General features: G+C 43.4%; 1 protein-coding gene across 1 annotated transcript; it reads right to left on the bottom strand.

Moving 5' to 3' along the window:
• Window positions 1–2,943: 2,943 nt before the first annotated feature.
• LOC127344955 (large ribosomal subunit protein bL21c) lies at window positions 2,944–5,455 on the bottom strand. The gene is made up of 5 exons (XM_051371336.1): window positions 5,115–5,455; window positions 4,623–4,703; window positions 3,511–3,612; window positions 3,353–3,427; window positions 2,944–3,257 (listed from the first exon to the last, which is right to left on the bottom strand). The coding sequence occupies exons 1-5, from the start codon at window positions 5,403–5,405 to the stop codon at window positions 3,177–3,179; spliced, it is 630 nt and encodes a 209-aa protein (XP_051227296.1). The 5' UTR covers window positions 5,406–5,455; the 3' UTR covers window positions 2,944–3,176.
• Window positions 5,456–22,908: the final 17,453 nt, after the last annotated feature.

Here is a 22,908-nt window from a genome sequence, read left to right as displayed (position 1 = left end):
GATACATTTAGATGCACATATTTTTTCTAAATAATTTAATTGATCATACATCGAAGATAGGCTGTGTATGAAAAAGTTATGTTTTTTTGTGAACACTACGAGTAAAACTGACTTCGATCTGAAAAATAGACTAATTATGACAAAAATATAGACTAATTTTCTAGGTTTAATGTGAATAAGATTGCTTATTTTACAAATATTTAGCATGGATCTTACTATATACTTATTCCTATGAACCATTTATTATTCATACTCCATTCCTATGAATAAGACATCCATGTTTTCCGTATTTTTTCTTTGACCAAAAAATATTTAAATATATAATGATTTTTGGTATAAAATCAACATCATTAGAAAGTGTTTTTTTAATATGAATCTAACGGTACTAATTATGTGCAATATAATCAAGATTTTATTGCTCAACATTTTGGTGAAAGTTCGTCTTGAAATACATGTGTTTCTTATTCATCGAAACGGATGTAGTACGTGGAGAGTCGCAGACTTTTGTCGATATTCAAAGGCACACCATGTATCCTCCGACAACTTCTTCGCCTCGTTGTGTTGGCTTTGTTTTTTACCGGTGGAGACGACAATAATAAAAAAAAGGATTTTCCGGTGAGAAAGATCATCAAGACCAAGTTACTCATCGAGCAAGCGATATTCAAAAAAATCTTCATTGATATAATACAGAAGATTATTGGTTGGTTATAGGTCCTACTTATAATCAAATATGTTTCTATATTTATTGTTCTAAGTGACTGTATTGGAATCATAGATAACACATGTCTTGGGACTAGTTGGTCTTTGCCACTGAATGAATTTATGTGGTAAATAGTACGTCAGTTGTATGTCCTAAAAAAGTTGACAATCTAATACCCCTTTCGTTCGCTAATATAAAATATTTTAGAACAAAGGAAGTAGTATATTATAGAGGGGTGGTTCGTTGCATCTGGACGTCCCATGACCTCTCCTTGAGAGATTTCTTGGAAGAAATGATAGTTGGTGCAAGGCCGCAAGGGACAACACTCACATGCTGAGCCTAAAATGAATCCTAACCAAGTAAGCAATGTGATGACGAACTGCTCGTCCGTTCGAGAATTGGAGACACTGTAGCTTGTTTTGGAAATTACAGTGTATGTGCGACAGCGTATCTTATTCACATTGGTTCCACGTCAAGAGTTGGCTCTAGTATAGAAGAAGAAAAATTGCACGGTGGTTCGTCCATGATGGAGAACAGAATATACCCCACGAGCCTGGGAGATTCGAAACTGGGCGTCGCTTTCCCTCTTGACGTGGAATCTACTCACGGCGCACCGTCGCGACGAGTATTCTAAATCCAAGATCTAAAGGGACTAGAGCACGTAATCAAAGGTCGGCCAAACGATTCCACGCGTATGGATTCCATCAAACCTCGTCAATGACCAGGAAAAAACAGCACACCGCACGAAGGGAAAGACAAACAACTCGGCCGAAGCTGTCGAGGAGCAAAGGAAAGGAAGGCCCAATTCTGTGGAGCAGGTATCTGGGAGATTGGAAATGGGCTGTTTTTTCTTTTGCTATTTGGGAATTGGGAGGAGAAAAAGACTGAGGTTTAATCTAACCATCGAAACTGAGGTTTTGTTACGTCACTTAGTACGTGGTACTCCTCGTTTCATACTCTAGACGACGACGACTGAACCAGAATTTTCTGCATAGGGCCAAAACGAGCAATGCATTTCTTCAGGCTTTGGTAAGGGTCTCACATACTGCCAGGGTATTAGGTTAGCTCATCTATGAAATTCCGGGAAGCTATCACTTTAATGTTGGATTATGACAACCTCAGACAGCATTACTTTTGACTATTACAAACATTTGGACTAATCTAGATAACCCAGGCATTGTTTCATATCGGCAATTGTCTGCTGATGTTGAAGATTTTCTCTGATGACAGTAGGAAATTGCGGAGGTTCAGTCGCACATGCTGTCTACCCAGATTAGCATAGTATTTTTTTTGAGCTTGCTGATGCACTCCAAGACCATCATCATCTGATCATGTTTAATCCACTTTTTGGTTGGAGGTAAATTCATTCACGTATACGCAACCAGTGGATGCTGATGCCTGCTTAGACAATGGAGCACAACCATTGCTCTGTCAGACAAACGATCTTTCATCTTTATTTTAGGAAGGATGGAAGTGGTGCTATCCAACGATGAGTTAAATCCACTACCTCACTACCTGTTCCTACTCCAGCCGTCAAGCGTATCAAGCATTAAAATGATCATAACTACAGAGTACAAAACAAACCTGGCACAACATGCATGAAAAAGAAGGATGGAAGTGATGCTATCCAACGATGAGGTAAATCCACTACCTGTTCCTGATACTCCAGCCGTCAAAGAATAGCAAGCGTTACATAACTACAGTGTACAGCAACAAACCTGGAACATCAAAAAAATGGTACTGCATGCATGATTTTTTTTTATTTGCTACTTTCACATCTACAAGCACTATAGAGTATAGACATGCATGTCCATTTTTTCTATATTCACCGATCCGTATAGATATATGCACTTATCGGCAAACACCAAGTTTTCTCTTCAGGAAAGTGGCTACCACGATTGGTTAGTTGTGATCAAGTAACCCTTATCGTGGCTACAACGTTACTCTCAGAGAAATTTTAACTTGGCCTAGAGAAGTCTGAAACAAGTAGGATCCAGAATTGTAGCATGACTAGCACTAGGATAGAAGGACTACTAAAGTCAGAACTGCCCGAAAGAATGTAATGCGCAATGTACTACAGAAGCATATTTATTTGCTACGAGTTCTGCAAGACCACTACTCCAAATACGAAAAATGAAGACATAAAGCTAAGCGCATGCAGATTACAGACGCCATCCAAAACACTGGTAATATTAGCAATGTTATGTAGTTCAGATCTCAACAACTGTAAGAATTGCACAATCTGAAGCTAACAAGTCCCGCAATGGCACACTGCAGTAAAATGCTTTCCCGTGTCTTTAGGCAGAGATAATACAGTTGGTGGAACAAGAGAGCTGGTGGAATAAACAAAGGATGGAATAACTGGATGACTGGTAGCATTTCGAATACATCAACTTAGCAAATAGTGGGGAAAAAATCTCTTGCAATCTTCTTATGTACTACCAGCCGTTTGTCACTAAACAACTTACAATTACACTTAAGCTGGAACCTGAAGTATTGGGTCAGCAGGATATTCCTCATATCCACTTATGCCGGTAATTCTTAACCTTGTATTTGGCTGCAAATCAAAAACAAAATATGAACTTAATCAGTTCTTATGACTAGACTAGAATACTTCCACCTAACATGGGGGCGGCAAGTAGATATACTTACCTGTCTGTGACCAGCTTTCCTCTGGTATTTCTTCTTCTTCTTGAACTTGAAGATAATCACCTTATCGTCCAGTCCCTGGGTAACAAATATTGAGGAGAAACCTGTATCAGCTAATTTTGTATATTCACGATTAACCCCACAGCTTGGACTGGTCATACCTGTTCTTCAACCACCGCATGAACAGCAGCATTGGTCACCACTGGCATGCCAATGTAAGCTTTGTCTCTAGTTGACACCAGTAGTACCTTGTTTAATATGATCTGCATAGCAAGCATTATCTGGGTGTTAGATTTCTGGCAAAATACAAAGGGGCGTTGAGGATCCATAAGAATGTGTGAGATTTTAGGCTTAGGATTAGAATGCCATCCATGGGGAACATAATGAAGCTAATACACCACTACACCGGGACCAACTAAATAGGCCCTGGAGGTCCTGATGAAGGTGACGTTGCAGAATATAGCTTTGCTACACAGACATTTGCTGACATTAAGACGTTTCTATACTTGCAGGATGACTCCTTGATTTCCTATAATGTACTAACTCAATACCAACTCTACATAACTTCTCAATGTACTATCTGCAGCATCTTTTCAATGTTTGTCCCTTTACTTCACAGATAATTCAACATAATCGTAGTAGACCTACATTGTTTGTATTTTTTCTCTATTTCATCACCCTCAACATCTTATACCATCTTTGTTTACAGGCTTAACACAACCGACTATATTGAGCAATATAAGTCAGCTAACCTTATCAATCCTCCCAAAAAAATGGTTTTCAATGTATTCTTTTGACAATCTTATCGCGCCTCAAGATTTCATTCCCAGCAGTTGTACATTCCAATCGACAAAGTTAACTAACTGAACCGCAGGTGGGATACTTTCCTAACCACACGTGCATACTGCGCCAGTTCATCAGGACCAAGGAGTGGACATAGGGAGTAGGTATTAAAATGAGAGACCTTTCCTTGAATCCCTAAGATAGCTAGTCACAAGTATTCCTACTCACTGGAAGCAGTATGAAAATCATGCCAAAATGAAAGAGCAGCGCTCTTCTTTAGCTCTTGAACAAATACTTCATAGTTAACTACTGCTATAAGAACTAGAAGTCTATAATGCAGTAAGGTGATTCTAGAAAGGAATTTCTTTCCCCATCCATAAATGCTGGATGGAAACAACATACCAAAAACATTACCTACAGTCTTGAAAACAGGCAGGCAGAGACTTGGGATTCTTCAACGAAAATATGTATCAAAAATACAATCACTAACCTGATCGTTGACATTGGCGTCTTTTAGCCTCTGCGTGTATATATACCGACCGGGCATCACAATGTATTGTCTCGACCCAATCTGCAAACCAGAAAACAGAAATCAAAATAGTTTCCTCCTGTAATCACAAATCACAGCACACAAAAGCTCTCTGAACTCCGAAGATGCATCATTTGCAGATCCCGCATTTTGCAATTGCACACAATTGTAGGTTTTTACCACTAAATCAGTTGGAATAAAAATCAATTTGCTAACACAGTGACCTGCACATCCTAATAAACACTGAGTGCACATTTCTGTAAGTAGTCTATTCACGACACAGCCTAAAGTGCAGCCCCAGCAGAAGCATGAAGTCCTAACTGCACCACAAGATACAGCTCGAGTACAGGTAATGCAGGACAAGAAGGCGCTAGATTTGTTTTTTTCCATTTTTTTATCTGGACCAGAATTGAAACTTTGGAGGGCAGTGAATGAAAGAGCGAGCAATCCCACCATGACAACGGCGAAGATGTCGGCGTCCTTCCCGGCACCTGCAGCGGCTAGCTGAACCTCAACAGGTTCCGGAACCGCGGCATCCTCCGCCACTTCCTCTGCAGGCTCCTCTAGCACATCCACCTCGCTGTCCACCGGAGCGGGCGCCTCCTCGGCGGATGCGAGAATGCGCCAGTGGCGGGGCGCGGAAGCGGCGAAGGAAAGAGAGGCGCGCGCGGGGAGGAAGGAGGCGGCGTGGAGGGCTGGGGTTCTGGAGGAGAGGAGGCGGAGAGGGAGCGTGGCGGTGGCCATGGCCGGGGGAATGGATGAGGGGAGGGAGAGGGGGTTTTGGGACGAAGGGAGGGGTGGGATAATATTGTGGATAGAAGGACATCGCGAGCTGTTCAGTGGGACACGGACGGTTGAGATCAGACACCATTGGAGAAACTTGGTGCTTCAGACTCATAGATATCATGCTCGCTATTTATTTTTGTTATATATCCTTGTGAACTTTATTTAGTCCATGTTGTCATCATGCTAAAAGGGGAGACAGAAAGTGCATTTACATCATTATTATCCATATGTTGTTATTTATGACGATAAATTGAAAGAACTAGGCTGGTAAATGCATAAGCATGTTCATTCATTCGAGTGCCATAGATTGTCGGCCAACAGAAACGGTAAAAAGGATCAAGATGCCGTATCGAAAGTTTAAATATGGAGACTTTCCCATTTACAATCACTCCACACTATTAAGAGGGAATCAAGGGTGGTGATGTACCTTCTCCACTATATTACCTCCCCATCCACAAGAAATTATGTTGAAGCTTTGCTAAAGAAGACAAGACAACATGCTAAAATAAAAAAATATAGCTCACCGGACTATCTGATCCTTAATATGTCAAACTGTTCGGTGGCTAGGTGTTCTCCACTGGGTGTCATACATTGCATGACCCATGCCTGAGTGCTCTCTATTGCTGCATTTGGACTTCCCGGCGCTTGTAACTAAGGACAAAAAACTTGTAACGTTGGCCATCGGCTGAATTATGTACGGGCCTCCTCTATGAACCGGGTCTGACTATCCGATGTTTGAAAAGCCAAACTCTTCAGCACCTATAGTGAAGGGTGCATACCAGGCTTTTAGTTTCAACTAATTGTATAAAACTTATTGTGTGATGTCATGTTTGGTGTCCCATTAAGTTCTCCAAAATAGCTAGTTTCCGGCCCTCACTTTTATAAAGGCCTTACGTCTTCAGGGTTAGCCCAACATTGAATTCTCCATTTTCAAATATGAGATTCGGGCTTCCCTCCCTCTCTCCTACCTTCAATCCTTAATTCGTCAGGAATTTTGTGAGTGATTTGAGAGAGACGCTAACCTTGGCCATGATCTAAAAGCTTCATATCTATTTTGACCAATCAATTTTGTGGTTTGAGAAAATTTCAAACATTCCCTTCGATCCAAGTACTCTTAAAACTAAAGGGGTTCTAGGTGGAAGCAATCACAGGAAGCATTCAATTTAAGATTTACCAGAGGTTTGCAAAGGATTGGATGGATTCCTAAGGTCTCTGATGTCTACGCACGGTTCTATTCTTGTAGACAGTGTTTGGCCTCCAAGTGCAGAGGTTTGTAGAACAGCAGCAAGTTTCCCTTAAGTGGATCACCCAAGGTTTATCGAACTCAGGGAGGTAGAGGTTAAAGACATCCCTCTCAAGCAACCCTGCAATTACGATACAAGAAATCTCTTGTGTCCCCAACACATCCAATACACTTGTCAGGTGTATAGGTGCACTAGTCGGCGAAGAGATGGTGAAATACAAGTAATATGGATGATTATGAGTTGTAATTGCAATCCGAAATAAAAATGGCAGTAAGCAAAAATGTAGCAGAACTGGTTGTAAACGGTGTTTCAATGCTTAGAAACAAGACCTAGGGATCATACTTTCACTAGTGGACACTCTCAACAATGATACCATAATTGAATGCATCGATATTATCTCTTCACTACGCTACTCTGAACCACTCTTCGGTTTGATAATAAACATAAATTCACTGCGTAGGAATGCATAAGCACTCCTTAAAGTTCGCATTCCCAATCTATGGACGCCTCACACTGTCACTTTGAGCATACAAATATGGTACTAACTAGACACCATAATTCATAAGTATTTATGTAAATTAAGCATAAGAAACAAATAAGGTGTGCACACTGTCACCTTCACACCGTTGGACAAGATGTCCCCGGAGATCACATAATAAAACCACTCGAGTAGCACAATAGTTGAAGAATAACATCCACTTATTCAATTAGATTACAAAGCTCATGATCACATAAAGATCATACATGGAGAGATAGATAGACCACATAGCTACCGGTAAAACCCTCAGCCTCGGGGGAGAACTACTCTCTCCTCATCACGGGAGTCAGCAACATCGATGGAGATGGCGGTGGAGTCGATGGAGATGGCTCCGGGGGTAATTCCCCATCCCGGCAGGGTGCCGGAACAGAGACTTCTGTCCCCCGGATCTTGTCTTCGGCGGCGGCGGAGCTACATAACTTTTTGTGGACGGAGGCTTATTTTCTAGGATTCACGCTTTGGGAGGCTTCTAATAGGCGGAAGGGCGAGGTCGGTGGAGGCCAGGTGGCCCTAGACCACCCCTAGGCGCGGCCAGGGCCTAGGCCGCGCCTAGGCCTGGTATGGCCACCCTGTGGCCCCTCTTCGTCTCTTTGTCTCTCCTCTGGACTCCGTCTTCACTCCGGGAAAAATAGGAACTTTGACTTTTGTTTCGTCCGATTCCGAGAATATTTCCTGTACAACTTTTCTGAAATACAAAACATCAGAAAACATGGAACTGGCACTGTGGCATCTTGTCAATAGGTTAGTTCTGGAAAATACATAAAAATGCCACGAAGTGTAACACAAAAGATATAGCAATTGGTGTAAAACAAGCATGGAGTATCAAAAATTATAGATACGTTCGCGGCGTATCAGCATCCCCAAGCTTAACTCCTTCTCGTCCTCGAGTAGGTAAGTGATAACAAAATAATTTTTGAGGTGACATGCAGCCAACACAATCTTGATCAAGTTATTGTAAAGCATTGTAAGCTGGGATCGAAGACTCTAAACATAGACATGATAGATATAATTCTAACAATAGAACTTAGCAACTATGTTATAACATGAGAAGTAACTAAAACGAAGGATCATGAATAATTGTGCATTGAAAGCAACTGCTTATTTATGAGCATAGAGAAAACATAGCAAAGTGGTACTCAGCTTGTCCTTTATGAAATAGCAAAACATAAATGCTAGGACACCTGTAAAGTCCAAAGGGTAACTAGATACAAGTAATTTGAGAACAAGCAATAACATAGTCATGAATCAATCAATAATAATTTTGGGACTATACACATTGCACTCAGAATGACAACTTTGCTCTCTTACTTGGTGCATAAAGCAAGAAGATGAAGACTCAACATAAAAGTAAAAAAAGGATACTTCGTAGAAGGAAGCAAGATTAACAAGTTCTATAAACATTCCAAAAAGTATGATATAGCTTTAAGCTCTCATTACCCCTATCATAAGCATCTTGAATGGTTAAATTTAATGTGAGGGCAAATATGAGTTATATGCTTGACAAATCACAAGTTGAAAATCTCGTGCCCCTTGAATACGAGTACCTAAACCTCATGCTAATCAACTTAGGTCCCAAATAAGTTCTTGTCATTGTAAGTATACATGTATCATCGAGAACGCCAACGGGGTACCTCCTGCCCCATGATACGGAAATACTCTTGCATAAGAGCAATCACATGCCAAAATGACAAGACAAACAGACAATGAGCATCTCAGCAATCCTTTTATTTACTATGGGCATAGATTTTTATTGAAGATGCGTCATAGAATGCCCACTATGGTTCGCTGTAAATTTCCACCATGAATGATGCATGGCTTAAGTTAGCCGCCCACTGTGTTTGGATGCGTAGAAACTGGACGTGGAATTGGAATTTGGACCGATTCCACAAATTCTGCCGTTTGGTTTGCCCTCAGAATTGATCCGTGGAAACCGAACCAAATTCCGAGCCCAACTCGACCGCGTGCAAATTGTCCTCCCACGATTCAGAGGTTGGACCCTCGGAATCCCGTGGAAAAACACCCCCTCCCCACCCACCCCGCGTACCTGTTCGCTGGAGGTCGAGACTCGATCGAGCCCCTCCCTCCCGATGGCAACGGGGACAGCGGCGGCTCGCCGTCTCCCTTCCTCGACCTCCCCCTCCCATGGCCGCCCTCTTCCAGAGCCAGAACATCCCCGCCCCTATTCCCCATAGCCGCCCCTCTACCTGCGGCTTGCCGTCTCCCTTCCCCAAACCCTAAATCGTGGGTAGGTGGCGATGGGAGGATGAGCAGCGGCGGAGGGAGCATCAACAACGGCGGCGGCAAGCGGGTTAGCAGCGGCTGCGTAGAAGGCAGGAGGATGAGCAGCAACGGCACCGGTCTAGACTTGCTTGCCGGCTATGGGAGGATGAGCAGCGGCGGCTGAAGGGTGAGCAGCGCCGGCGCCGATCCAGACTTGTCGGCGGCGGGATGGTGAGCAGCGGCGGCGCCGGTCCACACTTGCCAGCGGCGGGAGGGTGAGCAGCGGCGGCAGCGGGAGGGTGAGCAGGGGCGGCGCCGGTCCGGACTGCCTTCATCCATGGAAAACATCAATTTCAATGGGTTGTACATCCAAACATGATTTGGAATTAGGTACACCTTTGATTCTAACAGTAAATTCCAGGTGACATAGGCATCCCAAATGGGCCTGCCGAAGATAGTACCCGGGGTTTACTGAAGGCCCATTACCCGAAGAATAAGAAGATTCGGAAGCCCAAGATATTATTAAGGAAAGCTAAAGTTGTAATAGAAAGTCTTATTTGTAATCTTACGGGATGAGTTAGAAACCTCCCCGGACTCTGTAACTTGTACAGCACGAATCCCTCGGCTCCGCCTCCTATATAAGGGGGAGTCGAGGGACGCAGAGATCATCGAATCATTGTTTACAAACCCTAGTTTTCATAATCGTCGAGTACTTTTCGGCTGAAACCTTCGAGATCTACTTGCCCTCTACTTCCAACTAAACCCTAGCCTACAATCCATAGGCATTGACAAGTTGATACCTTGTCAATTGGCGCCGTCTGTGGGAACTAGAGGCGTAAGGATCTGATCTCGATGGCACGTTCAAGATCTTCGACATCATCAACCGCAAGCAACGCAATGGATCGAGGTAAACAGATCGCTGCTGGTTCTGTCGATTTTGTTCCTCACCCACCCTCCCGTTTGGATGCATATGCGTATCTGGCGGAGCCTATGGAGATGACGTTCGGAAGGTTTCACTTTTGCGTCGAGAAAGAAGGATCGTATCGTGTCGAAATTCCGATTTCGTCGGGATCATCGGCGGTCGATTCCGATTTTTCAAGCTATACATCGTCAACCAAATCAGGAGAAGAAGAAACTTCGTCGTCACGCTACATCAGCATCAGGGCAAGAGAGAAACTCGCCAAGATCTTCAGCGACATATCGTTTGAGTCATCTGCGGACTCATATATAAGCGATGGCTCAAGCAGTGTCGACAGTTACGACTTCATCGACAAATCCACTATAGTGGGCAAGGTCTTCACCAATCTCAACGATGGTGTCACCAAACCCAACATAGATCTGAATACAAAATATCATCAGATTTATGTCATTGGAGAGTCAAGCAATGACCAAGAGGAAACATCCGAGGCTTTCGACGATCTGGGAAATCCATACGTCGATCCCTCCGATCTGCGACGAGGTTTGGGCAATAAATACGTCGGGCCACGGCCGCGACACGTAGTTCGACTCCCGCAAGCGGCATGGGATAGAGCCGCGAGAGCTATGGACGGCTCGTAACCAATGGCCACCACAGCCACGCCGGAGGAATTACAAGCATATCAATATAGGCTCGCACGAGCCGCAAGAGAATTGGAAAAACAGCAATTTGAGTTAAATAGAAGAAAGGAGGCAGCTTCGCATCCAAAGGAGAAGGGCAGAGTTGAGTCGACAATCTAGAACTTCGGGTGATAGCCACAGGGAAGCTCGGAACAGAGCAAGATCAAGGTTACAACACATACCCGAAGCAGAAAGAGAGCACTTGGTCCAAAACCTCGACATGTCCTTTATGTCGATAGATACAAGAGGAAACATCATCCCTAAGACACCAGAGGCTGGGTATATGGCGACACATGCTTTTATCCTCGCATCTAAACCACCTCCAGGAGATCCAAGGGAAACACTTTACAACATGGCGATAGCAGGAGTTGGTGCCATGGGGACGGCGTTTGTATCAACACCTCCCGAAGGAACAGCAAGGCAAAATAGTCCACGACCTGCGGCAGCAGCAGCAGCTCCTGAAGGACCAAGTGGAGCAATAGATACGGCAGCACAAGCAAGGGTCGACAGAGCGCGACAAAGCAGAAGAGAACATCGACAGTCCCCAGAGTTAAACGACGATGATATGTGCGGTTTGCCGTGCTTCACGAGGAGAGTGCGAAAAACTCGAGTACCTTCGGGATTCAAGTTGCCTGATAATTTCAAAAAATTCGACGGCCTTCAAGATCCAGAAGATTGGCTAGTTGATTATCTCGAGACGGAGAAACTCACAGGAGGAACCAGAGCAACAGCTATGCAAAGCATCCATGTGCATTTGAGTGGAGCTGCACGGTCTTGGATAAAGAAACTCCCTCCAGGATCTATCGACAGTTGGGAAAGCTTCGAGGACGTGTGGTCCACGTGCAAAAAACCTGCGTCGTTAGAGGAGTTGAGAGCATGTCGACAAAAGCCAGACGAGCCAATGAGAAAATATATCCAAAGGTGGAACATCATCAAAAACTCGGCAGAAAATATATCTGACGAAAGAGCGATAGATGCGTTTGTCGCAGGAATCAGGCGTGGAGATTTTGTCGAGGACTTGGGAAGGACCAACCCAAAGACAGTATCCGCGTTAATGGAAATAGCAAACAGATGGGCAGATGGAGAAGATGCTGTCCACAACAAACGGCACAGGTCGCCAGAGGAGGACCGTGGTCGAAATTATCAACCGAGGCGACGATTTCCTCGGCAGTACCCGAACTATGATGCTCCAGGACAGATTTCGGCAGGTTTTCGGGCAAACACAGGAGGAAACAACATAGATGATTATCAAAGAAGCAATGAGCAGCGAAGCGATAATAGAGACGATTCTCGAAACAACAGGCAAAATAGCGGGCCTAGGTTCCCGAGGCCTTTCGTGTCTCCTGAAGAGATGATGAATGGGCCGTGTCAGATGCACTTTTTCCTCGACAGCAACGGAAAAAGACAGTCAGGACATCTGCAGAAAGATTGTCGCAATTTCCAGGCAATGTTAAGGTGGGCAGAACACGCTAACGCTCGGGCAGCACAGAGAAATCCTCGAGAACCCAGGAGCGAGATTCACTTGCCACCTCCTCCCGCGATTACAGAAGATAATCGACATCAGCTCAGAATTGCGGCAGCACCTCCACCACCACCTTACGTTGATCCTAACTCTAATGGAGCGGTGTCGATGATTCAGAAGGGAAGGCCATCCAATAGAGCTCAGAAAGTAATCTCACGACAGGTGTTCATGGCAGAAAAAATGCCTCCACCAACGGTCGAGTATCTTAATTGGTTAGGGCAAGATATTGGCTTCACCATAGCAGATCATCCGCAGCAAGTTCCTCGACCAGGGCAGTCAGCACTTATCTTACCAGCAGTTATTGCGGGATTTGATGTCTCTCGAGTGTTCATAGATGGCGGCAGCAGCTTAAACCTTATGTATGCAGATACATTGAGGAAAATGAACATATCCCTAGCAAACTTGAAGCCAACAGACACGAGGTTCCATGGTATCACACCGGAAAAACCAAGTTATCCATTGGGGAAGATCAATCTCGACGTTCAGTTTGGAACCCGAGAAAATTATAGAATCGAGAAGCTGGAGTTTGAAGTTGTGGATTTTCCGTCGCAGTACCACGCTCTGTTGGGACGACCAGCATATGCTAGATTTATGGCGGTACCACACTATACATACCTGTTGTGGAGGATGCCTGGACCGAAGGGACCAATCACAGTCAAAGGAAGCTTCGCCTTAGCCGATAAGTGCGATAAGGATTTTCATCGGATATCAGAAACTTTCGGGATGCAAGCTGAGTATTTGGCGTCAAGGAGTATGACTGACTACGACGTGCTGCCAGACGTTGGAAGGCCAAATAAAGAATCAACTTTCAATACCGAGAAAAATTCTAAGGAGGTGCAGATTCACCCGACAGACCCGAAAAAGATGATGTCCATCGCAAACGACATGGACCTCGCATAGGAAAGCGCGCTCGTCGAGTTCCTCTGTGAGAACTGGAAAATCTTCGCATGGTGTCCAGCTGACATGCCAGGAGTACCCAGGGAACTTGCCGAGCACCACCTAAACTTGGATCCACTAGCGAGACCAATCAAACAACCCTTGCGGCATTTTTCGGAACCAAACCGCAAGGCCATGCTGTCAGAAATCGATCGACTACGAGAAGCTGGTTTTATCAAGGAGTTGCACACAGAAGCCACATGGGTAGCAAATCCTGTGTTGGTGCCGAAGAAAAATACTAAGGTCCTTCGCATGTGCGTCGACTTTACGTGTCTCAATAAACATTGTCCAAAGGATCACTTTCCCCTCCCGAGAATCGATCAAATTATCGACTCCACGGCTGGATGTGAACGTCTTTCCTTCCTGGACGCATATTCTGGAAGCTGGATGAGCTTGAGAAGCTGTTTGATGGGTGTGAGGTAAATCACATCAGTAGATTGAGCAATGATGAAGCCGACGTTCTCGCAAACATCGGATCGCAGTGCCTCCCAATCCCGCCAGGAGTATTTTGGGAAGAAATAGCGGAGAGATCCATGAAGCCGAAAAAGGTGCAAAAAAAAGCAAAGGAAGGAAAAACTTCGGCGCCCCTCAAAGAAACTACGGAGGATGAAGAGGACCAAGAACTTGTGATGATGGTAGAAGTTCCTTGGATGCAAGCGTATATATCATATATCCTCAGGAAAGAAATACACGATGATCCAGTTGAGGCTAGGCGAATTATTCGACGATCCAAAGCTTTCACAGTGATCAAGGGGGAGTTATACAAGCGAAGTATTTCAGGCGTTATGCAAAGGTGTGTCACACCCGAGGAAGGAAGAATAATTTTGAAGGATGTACACGAAGGAATATGTGACCACCACGCAAGTAGTCGAGCTATTGCAGCCAAAGTTTTTCGGGCAGGATTCTATTGGTTGACAACAATCGAGGATGCCAAGGAAATAGTAAGAACTTGCGACGCGTGTCAAAGATTTGCCGCAAAACCTCACTCTCCAGCGGCGGAATTAACACCAATACCATTGTCGTGGCCCTTTGCCCAATGGGGACTTGATATGGTGGGCAAGTTGCACAAAGCTTCGCCAGAAGGGTATGAGTACTTGCTGGTCGCTGTCGACAAATTCACCAAGTGGGTAGAAGCGAAGCCAATAAATTCACCAGATGCAGCATCGGCAATAAAGTTTGTGAAAGGCCTGGTTTTTCGGTTTGGAGTGCCTCATAGCATTGTCACAGATAATGGTTCAAACTTCACATCCAAGGAATTCAAGGAATACTGTGCAGAAGTAGGCATTAAATTGCACTTTGCGTCAGTTGGGCACCCGCAAACTAACGGACAAGTCGAGAAAGCCAATGGAATCATCTGCAACGGCCTCAAAAAGCGCCTGCTAGGACCGCTTGAAAAAGCTCGACATACTTGGCCAGAGGAATTGCCAAGTGTTTTGTGGAGCATCCGAACAACACCAAATACGGCGACACAAGAAACTCCGTTTTTTCTCGTCCACGGAGCCGAAGTAGTACTACCAATTGAAATAGAGCATGATTCTCCAAGAGTAACAGAGTATGACGAAGAAACATCACAAAAAGCTCGGGAGGATGATATGGACGCACTCGACGAAGCTCGAGATGAAGTACTTTCACGAGTCACCAAATACCAGCAAGACCTCAAAAACTACCACAGTCGACGGTTAAGGCCAAGATCTTTTCAAGTTGGGGATTTGGTCTTGCGGTTAAATCAAAAAAGTATTGAGAAGCTCGAATCACCATGGTTGGGGCCTTACGTTGTCACGGAAGTCATCGACGGAGGCGCATACAGGATCAAGGACAAGAAGACAGGGGCTCCCGAGAAAAACCCCTGGAACGTGGCGCAGCTCAGGCGGTTCTACGCCTAGAGCTGAAATATAGTCCTTCTCTGTAAAAATACAATGTACTGAAACGCCCGCGAGTTTTCAGACGCACTCTTTTCCTTTTCGGGGCACCGAGTGGGGCCGGAAAGGTTTTTAATGAGGCGGGCTCGCGGTGCTGCAATATAATAAAGATAGTGGAGATATACTTCTTATTCTTCGACACGCTCGGGGGCTCAACGCCTTCAAGTCTCAAAATACGTACAATATAGACAAACTAGACTTACCGAAATATTTCGCCTTGGTACACTAATACCTCGCCAAATATAAAAATCGGAAGCTAACAATTATAAATATAGTGTACACGTAAAAAATCTTATTGCTTTGGTCCAAGAACCTCGCAACAAAAATATAGAACTTCGACACTAAGATACTCGAGGGCTTGCAATCCATCAATGAAAAAACAAAGATGTCTTATTACAACAGAAGGAAAAATCTTCGAGATGGAAAAAACAGTACAAACTCTAGCCAGAAGGCTCGGGGGCTCCAACAATATAGAGCACTTTGCAATATACAACAAAATTTCTTCGGAAATAAAAAAAGAAATCAAAAAAGATAGAGACACAAGGTTTTGCAATATGGTAAAAATCAGTCAAAGCCTAAAATACTATCTATGGACAAGCCTCTGGTTGTTTTATGTTCAGCATAGGACCCCTTGACGAAGAATTCTGAATCCATCCGAAGAAGTTCATCTATCATCGACTCGGCCACAGGAGTTACCATCTCATTGATTGTGTCAATATCATTTTTTCGCCGCGATTTCTTGGCCAGGCAATCAGCAACAATCTTCGTCAGGTCTAATTTTGGATGACAAATATTTATCATAATCATGGCGAACCTTGCTCCAGCAGTCAATTGAGCTCGCACAAAATTATGAGTGCGGGGAGCATCTCTGAATATCTCCAGCAATTCAGGAAGAGTTTTGGGAACCTCATTTCGAGGAAACAAAGTCTTGTAAACGAGGGTTAATGTTGTCGTGCAAAAATTGAGAAATTCGCGCACTTGGCAAGCACGATCTTGGAACCTGACAATTTGCTGGGTTCGTTCAGGGGTGGCCCAGAATAAACAGCCATGGTTAAGGGAAAGATTGACAAGAAGATTCGTTCTCTCGTTTACTCTTCGATCTTCGGCGGCAGCATCAAGAACCGAGCCTATCAAGCGACAAGGCAAGAAATTTGAAGGGGGGCACAGCAAAATAAAGAGGAGTGATGGCGTGTATTTCACACGTTCGTTGGGCAACCCCAAGAGGAAGGTATGATGCGCACAGCAGCAAGTTTTCCCTCAGAAAGAAACCAAGGTTTATCGAACCAGGAGGAGCCAAGAAGCACGTTGAAGGTTGATGGCGGCGGGATGTAGTGCGGCGCAACACCAGAGATTCCGGCGCCAACGTGGAACCTGCACAACACAACCAAAGTACTTTGCCCCAACGAAACAGTGAGGTTGTCAATCTCACCGGCTTGCTGTAACAAAGGATTAACCGTATTGTGTGGAAGATGATTGTTTGCAGAAAACAGTAGAACAATATTGCAGTAGATTATATTTCAGTAAAGAGAATTGGACCGGGGTCTACAGTTCACTAGAGGTGTCTCTCCCATAAGACAAACAGCATGTTGGGTGAACAAATTACAGTTGGGCAATTGACAAATAAAGAGAGCATGACCATGCACATACATATCATGATGAGTATAGTGAGATTTAATTGGGCATTACGACAAAGTACATAGACCGTCATCCAACTGCATCTATGCCTAAAAAGTCCACCTTCAGGTTATCATCCGAACCCCTTCCAGTATTAAGTTGCTAACAACAGACAATTGCATTAAGTATTGCGCGTAATGTAACTAGTGACTACATCCTTGAACATAGCACTAATGTTTTATCCCTAGTGGCAACAGCACATCCATAACCTTAGTGGTTCTTGTCACTCCTCCAGATTCACAGAGGCATGAACCCACTATCGAGCATAAATACTCCCTCTTGGAGTTACTAGCATCAACTTGGCCAGAGCATCTACTAATAACGGAGAGCATGCAAGATCATAAACAACACATAAGCATAGCTTTGATAATCAACATAACAAGTATTCTCTATTCATCGGATCCCAACAAACGCAACATATAGAATTACAGATAGATGATCTTGATCATGTTAGGCAGCTCACAAGATCCGACAATGATAGCACAATGGGGAGAAGACAACCATCTAGCTACTGCTATGGACCCATAGTCCAGGGGTAGACTACTCACACATCACACCGGAGGCGACCATGGCGGCGTAGAGTCCTCCGGGAGATGATTCCCCTCTCCGGCGGGTGCCGAGGCGATCTCTCTGGATCCCCGAGATGGGATCGGCGGCGGCGGCGTCTGGAAGGTTTTCCGTATCGTGGTTCTCGTGCGGGGGTTTCGTCACGGAGACTTTTTATAGGCGGAAGGGCAGGTCAAGAGGCGGCACGGGGCCCCACACCACAGGGCCGCGCGGCCAAGGGGGCCGCGCCGCCCTAGGGTGTGGCCCCTCCGTGGCCCCTCTTCGTCTCTCCTTCGGACTTCTGGAAGCTTCGTGAGAAAATAGGCCCCTGGGCTTTGATTTCGTCCAATTCCGAGAATATTTCCTTACTAGGATTTCTGAAACCAAAAACAGCAAGAACAAAGAATCGGCACTTCGGCATCTTGTTAATAGGTTAGTTCCAGAAAATGCACGAATATGACATAAAGTGTGCATAAAACATGTAGATAACATCAATAATGTGGCATGGAACATAAGAAATTATCGATACGTCGGAGACGTATCAGCATCCCCAAGCTTAGTTCTGCTCGTCCCGAGCAGGTAAAACGATAACACAGATAATTTCTGGAGTGATATGCCATCATAATCTTGATCATACTATTTGTAAAGCATATGTAGTGAATGCAGCGATCAAAACAATGTATATGACATGAGTAAACAAGTGAATCATAAAGCAAAGACTTTTCATGAATAGCACTTCAAGACAAGCATCAATAAGTCTTGCATAAGAGTTAACTCATAAAGCAATAATTCAAAGTAAAGGCATTGAAGCAACACAAAAGAAGATTGAGTTTCAGCGGTTACTTTCAACTTGTAACATGTATATCTCATGGATATTGTCAACATAGAGTAGTATAATAAGTGCAATAAGCAAATATGTAGGAATCAATGCATAGTTCACACAAGTGTTTGCTTCTTGAGGTGGAGAGAAATAGGTGAACTGACTCAACATTGAAAGTAAAAAAATGGTCCTCCATAGAGGAAAAGCATCGATTGCTATATTTGTGCTAGAGCTTTGATTTTGAAAACATGAAACAATTTTGTCAACGGTAGTAATAAAGCATATGTATCATGTAAATTATATCTTACAAGTTGCAAGCCTCATGCATAGTATACTAATAGTGCCCGCACCTTGTCCTAATTAGCTTGGACTACCGGATCATCACAATGCATTGTTTTTACCAAGTGTCACAAAGGGGTACCTCTATGCCGCCTGTACAAAGGTCTAAGGAGAAAGCTCGCATTGGATTTCTCGCTATTGATTATTCTTCAACTTAGACATCCATACCGGGACAACATAGACAACAGATAATGGACTCCTCTTTTATGCATAAGCATATAACAACAATTAATAATTTTCTCATTTGAGATTTGAGGATTGTTGTCCAAAACTGAAACTTCCACCATGGAGCATGGCTTTAGTTAGCGGCCCAATGTTCTTCTCTAACATATGCATGCTTAACCCTATGGTGGTAGATCTCTCTTACTTCAGACAAGACGAACATGCATAGCAACTCACATGATATTCAACAAAGAGTAGTTGATGGCGTCCCCAGTAAACATGGTTATCGCACAACAAGCAACTTAATAAGAGATAAAGTGCATAATTACATATTCAATACCACAATAGTTTAAAGCTATTTGTCCCATGAGCTATATATTGCAAAGGTGAATGATGGAATTTTAAAGGTAGCACTCAAGCAATTTACTTTGGAATGGCGGAAAATACCATGTAGTAGGTAGGTATGGTGGACACAAATGGCATAGTGGTTGGCTCAAGTATTTTGGATGCATGAGAAGTATTCCCTCTCGATACAAGGTTTAGGCTAGCAAGGCTTATTTGAAACAAACACAAGGATGAACAGGTGCAGCAAAACTCACATAAAAGACATATTGAAAACATTATAAGACTCTACACCGTCTTCCTTGTTGTTCAAACTCAATACTAGAAATTATCTAGACCTTAGAGAAACCAAATATGCAAACCAAATTTTAGCATGCTCTATGTATTTCTTCATTAATGGGTGCAAAGCATATGATGCAAGAGCTTAATCATGAGCACAACAATTGCCAAGTATCACATTACCCAAGACATTTATAGCAATTACTACATGTATCATTTTCCAATTCCAACCATATAACAATTTAACGAAGGAGAAACTTCGCCATGAATACTATGAGTAGAAACCAAGGACATACTTGTCCATATGCTACAGCGGAGCGTGTATCTCTCCCATAAAGTGAATGCTAGGATCCATTTTATTCAAACAAAACAAAAAACAAAAACAAACCGACGCTCCAAGAAAAAGCACATAAGATGTGATGGAATAAAAATATAGTTTCAGGGGAGGAACCTGATAATGTTGTCGATGAAGAAGGGGATGCCTTGGGCATCCCCAAGCTTAGACGCTTGAGTCTTCTTGATATATGCAGGGGTGAACCACCGGGTGCATCCCCAAGCTTAGAGCTTTCACTCTCCTTGATCATGTTGCATCATACTCCTCTCTTGATCCTTGAAAACTTCCTCCACACCAAACTCGAAACAACTCATTAGAGGGTTAGTGCACATTATAAATTGACATATTCAGAGGTGACACAATCATTCTTAACACTTCTGGACATTGCATAATGCTACTGGACATTAATGGATCAAAGAAATTCATCCAACATAGCGAAAGAGGCAATGCGAAATAAAAGGCAGAATCTGTCAAAACAGAACAGTTCGTATTGACGAATTTTAAAATGGCACCAGACTTGCTCAAATGAAAATTCTCAAATTGAATGAAAGTTGCGTACATATCTGAGGATCATGCACGTAAATTGGCTTAATTTTCTGAGTTACCTACAGGGAGGTGGACCCAGATTCGTGACAGCAAAGAAATCTGGAACTGTGCAGTAATCCAAATCTAGTACTTACTTTTCTATCAACGGCTTAACTTGGCACAACAAAACACAAAACTAAGATAAGGAGAGGTTGCTACAGTAGTAAACAACTTCCAAGACACAAAATAAAAACAAAGTACTGTAGGTAAAAACATGGGTTGTCTCCCATAAGCGCTTTTCTTTAACGCCTTTCAGCTAGGCGCAGAAAGTGTGTATCAAGTATTATCAAGAGATGGTGCATCGTTATCATGAGCTCCCCCATCCATAGTGGTACTAAGGGCTTTGTCAATTTTAGGCCTATAATAATACTTCTTTGGTCTAGGCACTTTAGAGACATACATAAACTTTTGCTCCTTACCCACATAAGCTTTCTCCTTATATTTAAGAGAAGAAAATGTTGAACCCAAGGTTCCCATAGCTTTTTCAAGTTCGTCAATCCTATTGATTTGATCATCATGGACAGCATTAGTTCCTAGGACACTAATTCTTTCATCAATTCCTCCTAAGGATTTATCAAGTTCATCAGTTTTATCAAGTAATATTTCCAATTTAGCTTCAATACTTGGAAAATTTTTCTCTATGGTTTCCAATTTTTTCATAACATCTTCAAGAGAGATTTCAGTTTTAACTTTATCAACAGGGGGTATTCCAAATAAGCTCTCAATAATGCAACTAGCTTCTAATGCAGGAGTACTTAGGAAGTCACCTTTTGCGAGACTATCAAGAACATATCTATTCCAGCTAGATATACCAACATAAAAATTCCTGAGTAAAATAATGGTGGAGTGCTTCTTAGTGCATCTATTATGAGCATCGCTAATTCTATACCAAGCATCTCTCAAACATTCTCCCCCTCGTTGCTTAAACGTGCGAACTTCAACTTCAGGATTACTCATTTTAGTAGCAGTAAATAAAGCAAACTAGATAAAGTAAATGCAAGTAAACTAATTTTTTTGTGTTTTTGATATAGCAAACAAGATAGCAAGTAAAGTAAAACTAGCAACTAATTTTTTTGTATTTTGATTTAGTGCAGCAAACAAAGTAGTAAATAAAACTAAGCAAGACAAAAACAAAGTAAAGAGATTGAGAAGTGGAGACTCCCCTTGCAGCGTGTCTTGATCTCCCCAAACGGCGCCAGAAAATATGCTTGATGGCGTGTATTTCACACGTTCGTTGGGCAACCCCAAGAGGAAGGTATGATGCGCACAGCAGCAAGTTTTCCCTCAGAAAGAAACCAATGTTTATCGAACCAGGAGGAGCCAAGAAGCACGTTGAAGGTTGATGGCGGCGGGATGTAGTGCGGCGCAACACCAGAGATTCCGGCGCCAACGTGGAACCTGCACAACACAACCAAAGTACTTTGCCCCAACGAAACAGTGAGGTTGTCAATCTCACCGGCTTGCTGTAACAAAGGATTAACCGTATTGTGTGGAAGATGATTGTTTGCAGAAAACAGTAGAACAATATTGCAGTAGATTATATTTCAGTAAAGAGAATTGGACCGGGGTCCACAGTTCACTAGAGGTGTCTCTCCCATAAGACAAACAGCATGTTGGGTGAACAAATTACAGTTGGGCAATTGACAAATAAAGAGAGCATGACCATGCACATACATATCATGATGAGTATAGTGAGATTTAATTGGGCATTACGACAAAGTACATAGACCGTCATCCAACTGCATCTATGCCTAAAAAGTCCACCTTCAGGTTATCATCCGAACCCCTTCCAGTATTAAGTTGCTAACAACAGACAATTGCATTAAGTATTGCGCGTAATGTAACTAGTGACTACATCCTTGAACATAGCACTAATGTTTTATCCCTAGTGGCAACAGCACATCCATAACCTTAGTGGTTCTTGTCACTCCTCCAGATTCACGGAGGCATGAACCCACTATCGAGCATAAATACTCCCTCTTGGAGTTACTAGCATCAACTTGGCCAGAGCATCTACTAATAACGGAGAGCATGCAAGATCATAAACAACACATAAGCATAGCTTTGATAATCAACATAACAAGTATTCTCTATTCATCGGATCCCAACAAACGCAACATATAGAATTACAGATAGATGATCTTGATCATGTTAGGCAGCTCACAAGATCCGACAATGATAGCACAATGGGGAGAAGACAACCATCTAGCTACTGCTATGGACCCATAGTCCAGGGGTAGACTACTCACACATCACACCGGAGGCGACCATGGCGGCGTAGAGTCCTCCGGGAGATGATTCCCCTCTCCGGCAGGGTGCCGGAGGCGATCTCCTGGATCCCCCGAGATGGGATCGGCGGCGGCGGCGTCTCTGGAAGGTTTTCCGTATCGTGGTTCTCGGTACTG

The sequence above is a fragment of the Lolium perenne genome, chromosome 6, assembly GCF_019359855.2.
Source record: "Lolium perenne isolate Kyuss_39 chromosome 6, Kyuss_2.0, whole genome shotgun sequence".
In the NCBI taxonomy this organism is placed as follows: Eukaryota; Viridiplantae; Streptophyta; class Magnoliopsida; order Poales; family Poaceae; genus Lolium; species Lolium perenne.
This window is presented reverse-complemented; position numbering and strand designations above follow the sequence as displayed.